Raw genomic sequence first — 6,669 nt, forward strand, 5'->3', positions numbered from 1 at the left:
GAAGAATTGATGCTTTTGAACTGTGGTGTTGGAGAAGACTCTTGAGAGTCCCTTGGACTGCAAGGAGATCCAACCAGTGCATTCTGAAGGAGATCAGCTCTGGGATTTCTCTGGAAGGAACGATGCTAAAGCTGAAGCTCCAGTACTTTGGCCACCTCATGTGAAGAGTTGACTCATTGGAAAAGACTCTGATGCTGAGAGGGATTGGGGCTGGAGGAGAGGGGGACGACAGAGGATGAGATGGCTGGATGGCATCACCGACTCGATGGACTTGAGTCTGAGTGAACTCCGGGAGTTGGTGATGGACAGGGAGGCCTGGCGTGCTGCGATTCGTGGGGTCACCAGGAGTCGGACACGACCGAGCGCCTGAGCTGAGCTGAGCCTGGCCTCTGCAGCCTCCACCGGCTCGCACAGCAACAGCCCTGCAGCACTTGCTCCGAGCCCCAAGACCCAGACACACTGAAAGGGCCTGGGCCAGCCCCAGCTGCCCATGGGCCTGAGACAAACTCAACAAGAGAGCTTGTTCCCAGAGTGGAGGCTTTACACAGCACCGCATCCACTGCTGACTCCAGGCCAGGCCGGTGCCCACCGCACCACACCGTGCCCGGGCGGGGAGCGGGCTTTCGCTGGGACCTGAGCTTTGCTGTGTGCTGACGACATCGAGTAGCTTTCACGTCTTCATTCACCACACATCTTCTCAAAGTTATCTGTCCAAAGCCTTTCACCCACTTTTTTAACCTGCTTATCTTATCAATTTGAAAGCATTTTACTCTGCATTTTGGATAAAAGTCCTCAGTCAGACACACACATTGCAAACATTTTCTCACACTCTACGTTTTGCCTTATTTTTTTCTTAACAGTGTTTTTTGAAAGCAACAGTTTTTTATTTTGATTAAGTCTAACTTATCAATTTTTTCCCAGGTATGTCTTGCTCTTTGTGTCCTAAGAACTCTTTACCAAACCCACGCTTCCAGGACTGTGTTTTTACCCGTAAGTCCGTGCCCCGCTGAACTATTCAGTGGCTAGTATGAGGTGCCCATGTCTGTGCAGACTCCCTGTTGGCCAGCACCATCTGCTCAAAGACTCTCTCCCACTGGATTATCTTGTCACCTTTGACCGAAATCAATTGACTCTGAGCATTTAGACTATTCCTGAGCATTCTATTCTGCCCATTGATCTCCTCCACACCATGACCACCCTTCCTGATTAACGCTGCTCACAGGGAGCTTGCAGTCAGCCTCTGGCAGCCCTCTGACACACTCTTCTCCCAAAGCCTGACAGCCGTTCCAGGCCCTTTCCATTTCTATAGAAATTTTAGAGTCAGTTTGTCAGTTTCTCCCAGAAGAGCCTCCTGGGGCTGAGTGGGATTGCGCTGACCCTGTGAGTCATCTCCACAGCGCTGAGTGAGACGGTGTCTGTGTGCACTGGCTTACCTGCTGCCAGTTTATGCTCTCTCAGCCACATCTCAGCTCCCAGTGCATGGACCCCATAAACACAGCTTGTTAAATGTGCCCGAGTACATCACAGACACTTCACAGCGCGTCCCTGTTCAGCACCTTCAAATCACCAGCCAGACCGCACTCCTGAGGAAAGATGCTCAGCGCCTCACAGACCTTCACCACCTTCACTCCCTCTGTCCAACCCACAGGGCCCTGGGACAAGGACACCCGGACACCAGAGGCGCCGCCTGCTCACCCCGGCACGCCCAAGCACACAGGCCCCACCTCCCCCACGCACGGCATCCCCTCACACCAAGTCCTGAGGCCAACCTGGCCCCGACTCACATGACCCGTGTGCTGGAGACAAGAGTCACACGCGGCCAAGAGTGGACAAGCTTGTCTGGCGGATACGGACGCTCGGCTAGACAGGCTTCCCAAAAGGTTTGCACTGGTTGGCCCACCAGCCCACACTACTCCTCCCAGCCGTTATCTCTGGGTCCTCGGGATTTAACAAATCTCCAAACAGGAAAAGGGTGGCCAATGTCATGCTGGGTGGACCCTTCGCAGTTCCTAACCTCTGTGAGGCCACAGAGCCCGCTGAGAACCTGAGAGAAGCCACAGCCCATCCAGAGCAGAGTCCACGTGGAGGACACTCGGTCTGAAGCACCAGAAGCTCGGACTCCAGGGCTGAGAGCGCCTTGCAGAGACGAGCTGAAGCAGCGTGGGCCGGCAGGAGCTGCAGGCAGCAGGCCCCAAGGCCGCAGGGAGCCAGGCCCGCCGAGGGGCCCTGCCTAGTGGCGGCAGCTCTCAGAAGCCCAAGGAGACCGGACAGCAGCCGGAGCCTGGGGTGGCGACAGGCCCCAGAGGAGCAACACTGTGGCCACGCTTTGACCTGAAGACCCAAAATGCGTCCCAGGCCCTCAAACTGCTGCTACCAGCACAAATGCCGGACTCCAGCGGCTACCGTCCACCAGAGCTAGCTGACCATGCTTGGGAGACGTGGGTCCCTGAACCAGCCTGCAGAATCTCACGTTTACACACACCCACTCGCGAATCTGTGCTTTTGTGGAGAGATAACAAGTTTTGTCAGATTCTCAAGAGCATGACCCTGTGGTGAGAAGCCCACATTCCAGAAAACTCTTCAATTTATACATGTGGGAACTAAGGCGCAAGAGACCCCACGACAAGTGGGCTCAGACAGATGGGCAGACACAGTTTAACAGGGTCAGGTGCTCACACACCCCAGCAGCTGGTATCACAGGCACAAGAGGGCACAAGAGAGCAGCCACGAGCTTCCTCCTGACGAGAGCCTCCCTGGGAGCGGGCGGGAAGCTCGTGAGCCCAGACAGCAGGAGAAATCGCAGGCAAGAGGCCCCACTGGGCCAGCCCATGTGAGCCCAGCTCTGCAGGTGGAGGTCAGGCGGGAACAGCAGCCTGGCCTGTCCTCTGAGACTCAGCAAGGCAGAGAGAAGACAACGGGGCATTTTCAAGTGACAAGCGCCTGGAGCCCACAGCGCGGGGGAACTGGCAGGTCTCGGGGCAGCAGTCAAAGGGTGTAACTACAGGACAGCCCCTCGCAGTCTTGGCGCAGTTTCCAAGAGCAACAGGAGAGGCACAGAGAAGCAGCCGTCTCAGCTCACACAAGCAGACAGACAGAAGGCTCCTTCACCCCCGCAGGGCCCGGGAGCCGAGGACTGAGCCTAAACTGCCAGCCTCCCAGCCCTGCACCCAGGCGGAGGCGGTCTGTGTGGGCCGAGAAGGGGCCCAGAGGCTGAAGGCCAGTGGCAGAGCAACCCCAGAAGGGGTGAGGACCCCAGGAGGCCAGGCAGCAGGGGGTGGAAGATGCCCGCCGCTCACCTGTGGGGTCAGCTCAACAGACTCACTAAGGCTGCTGCAGAGGCCTGATGGCAAACTACCTGCCGTTACTGCTTCCCTGTTCCAACCCTAAAGACTCAGTGTGTTTCAACTGTTAGAGCCACCTAAAAGAAATTACTTCCCCTCAACAAAACAGCTACTTCCTCAGTATAAACAAAAACAGCCCTTTAAGGAAGCTCAGCACTACTGGGGCAGTACCTGCTGGCCCTTGAGAGCGTCCTTGGCAGGGAGAGTTGCCCAGCTCCATCCCTTTGAGCCTCCGCAGCCGCAGGCAGGGCCACTGCCAGAGGAACCTGGGGCGCAGGCTCGCTCACCAAGGGTGCCACCCGTGAAGAGAAGGCGGCGACTGTGGCCCTGGCACCCTCTGCCTACCTGATGCTCAAGCCGGTGGTCTGGTCCAGCCTCTCCCAGCTCTGCAGCTTTGTCAAGAGCCTCTGAAAAGACAGAGAGGGAGACCCCTCAGAGCTCTGTGCCAGCGTCTCCACCCAGGGACGCACGGGCCTGCTGTCCTCTCACAGCATGTCACCCCCTCCCACCACATACACTCGACCCAGAGAGGACAGCGTCACAGGAAACGGACAGTCACTGTGACATCACGGCCCCGGTCCTCCACAACCGCCTGCCCTCATCTCCAAAACGCAACATGCTCCCAGGCTGCTTCCCAACTGCTGAAGCCACACTGAGTGTTTAGCACCTCACCCAGCAGGACTGTGGGCTGGGGGCCGAGAGCCTCACAGACGGCCCTGCAGTAACAGCCTGTGCCCACCTTACTCACACCGGCCGTAACTGGGGAGGCTCCCAGCAGGCCAGGACTGTGGGTTGGGGGCCGAGAGCGCCTCACAGACGGCCCTGCAGTAACAGCCTGTGCCCACCTCACTCACACCGGCCGTAACTGGGGAGGCTCCCAGCAGGCTAGGACTGTGGGCTGGGGGCCGAGAGAGCCTCACAGACGGTCCTGCAGTAACAGCCTGTGCCCCAGGAAGCAGGCCCCGGGCACTGCAGACCCCGGCCCCCACCGCCTCCTCCGTCTTCCCGGAGCTCCTCAGGATGCTCAGCCCCAATCCCACTCCCAAAACACACACACAGAGCAGGCTGGGCCATCAGTTCAGTTGCTCAGTTGTGTCTGACTCTTTGCAACCCCACAGACTGCAGCACACCAGGCTTCCCATCACCAACTCCTGGAGCGTGCTCAAACTCATGTCCATCACGTCAGTGACGCCATCCAACCATCTCATCCTCTGTCGTCCCCTTCTCCTCCTGCCTTCAATCTTTCCCAGCATCAGGGTCTTTTCTAATGAGTCAGTTCTTCGCATCAGGTGGCCAAAGTATTGGAGTTTCAGCTTCAGCATCAGTCCTTCCAATGAATATTCAAGGTTGATTTCCTTTAGGATGGACTGGTTGGATCTCCTTGTAGTCCAAGGGACTTTCAAGAGTCTTCTCCAATAGCATAGTTCAAAAGCAGTAATTCTTCATGGCTGGGGCCATGGCTGCTGGGATGAACAGGAGGACACGCCCCAACTCGGCCTGAACGTGGGGTCTCATGCCCAGTATTCTCACAGCTGCAGCACGCTCACCCACATGTCAGAGTCTCGCCCCCTTTCCAGGCCACCTGCATCTTCCGAGCTCCCCCCGGGCAGAGCACAGTGCTGCTCCGTGCACTCACGCAGCCGCTGGAGCATGTCCTGAGCCCTCTCATGTCCTGGGTACGAGCCTGGCTAATAATCCTATGACTACAGCTGACGCTCAGTCAACACTTACCACTGTTCAAGCACTTTGCATGAACTTATTCAATCCTCACAACCCTACAGGGAGACACTTACTCCTCATTACACAGGTGGACAGAGAAGTAAAGTAATCTACCAGGGTCACCAGCCAGCGAGCACACGCAGAAGGGTCTGAAACCAGGCAGTGTGATTCCCCCCAAAGAAGCTCAACCAACTCTCAAACAACCTATGTGCAAAGTAAAACTGCTTGTCTCCAGAACCGCTGCTTCAGGCTGAGTGTCCACATGATCAAGCGTCTGAGAGAACGTGTGCTCTGGCCCCAGGATGCCCCAGCTGGTGGGAACTGCTGGAGGTAGGCTGACCAGACTGAAGTCATGAGAACTGGTGCCATATCTTATACCAGGCAAACCAGAAAGGGAAGTGACTGAGTGTGACCACGGGTACTCAGTGTGGAAGGACAGAAGACCCTGTGCCTGGAGGCCTCGCACTGGTCTGCCCAGGAGAACTTGGGTGCTTTGGCACCAACGTGCATGGCCATCTCCACAAGGTCCCACAGAATGCCCACAGTGAGTCCCAGCAGCAGAGCCGGGGAGAGGAATCTCAGCACAGGAGTCTGCTTCTTCTGTGGGGAACAATGTCTGTCCCAGGCACCAGAGAGTCCTCTGCTCTCTCCCACTCAGCAGCTGGTTAAGTGCTCCAAGGGCTGCTGACACCAACAACCATGCACCCGGTAGCTGAGGACACACGTCTGCTGTCCTGAGCCCCGCAGGTGAGCAGCCCAGCGAGGACATCCCTGGGCTGGATTTAGAGGCCAGGGGACTACGCTCCACAGGACACTCTACCGCTGGAAAGCCCCAAGTTCCCTGACTCACGGCCCCTCCATCTTCAATGCCACCAAGAGCAGCACAGCAAGTCCTCGTCACTCCACACAGCTCTGGCCTCCTCCACGCACTCCTGCACCCACCAGGACCTGTGCGCACCAGCAGGAACCCCAGGGGCACCTCCTACCACAGGCTAGTGCTCAGCACCCTTAGGGGTCCCCTTTTTCCATAGTTCTGGGGTCAGGACAGGGCTGACTGCAGGGGCCACCATTCGACCCACCGAATTAGCCCAACAGCCGCCATTCTAGTGGATCAGCTGGGACGTGGGGTCCCCTTGGCAAGTGAAGGACCCCACAGAGACCAGCTGGCTCACCTCCTTCTCCAGCTCGAGGTCCACCAGCGTCTCCTGCATCTTCTCCTGCCGCCCCAGCCTGCGCTGCAGCCCCTCCAGCTCCTCCCGCAGCAGCCCGTTGGTGTCCTGCGTCTCCCTGGCAGAGCCAGAAGCACAGTCGTTCAAACAGCCACACACCCCAGGGACGAGTGCAGAGGCCCTGACCCAGAAGGCTGCATGCACATGTGTGCGCACACGTGTGTGCGTGTACTTGTGTGCACAAACAGGCACACATCCCCAGCCCCTCACCGCAGGCAGGCGTTCTCCACACACATGTCCCCAGCTCCTCACCGCAGGCAGATGTTCACACACACACACACACACACACACAAACACACCCCCGGCCCCTCACCGCAGGCAGGCATTCTACACACACACACACACACACACACACACACACACACACACACACACGAGAC

General features: G+C 57.6%; 1 protein-coding gene across 2 annotated transcripts in view; it reads right to left on the minus strand.

Moving 5' to 3' along the window:
• Positions 1–315: 315 nt before the first annotated feature.
• MAD1L1 (MAD1 mitotic arrest deficient-like 1 (yeast)) overlaps positions 316–6,669 on the minus strand; it is a 19,742-nt gene continuing 13,388 nt past the window's right edge. Inside the window, exons 8-9 of one of the 2 annotated variants that reach the window (XM_010832654.1) lie at positions 6,233–6,347; positions 316–3,748 (exon numbers count right to left, since the gene is read on the minus strand). In XM_010832654.1, the coding sequence (XP_010830956.1) occupies positions 3,683–3,748; positions 6,233–6,347 (181 nt within the window). In that variant the 3' untranslated portion in view covers positions 316–3,682. The remainder of the gene's footprint in view (positions 3,749–6,232; positions 6,348–6,669) is intronic. The other variant, XM_010832655.1, reaches the window with a different exon arrangement.

The sequence above is a fragment of the Bison bison genome, unplaced genomic scaffold, assembly GCF_000754665.1.
Source record: "Bison bison bison isolate TAMUID 2011002044 unplaced genomic scaffold, Bison_UMD1.0 scf7180017862013, whole genome shotgun sequence".
NCBI classification, from domain to species: Eukaryota; Metazoa; Chordata; class Mammalia; order Artiodactyla; family Bovidae; genus Bison; species Bison bison.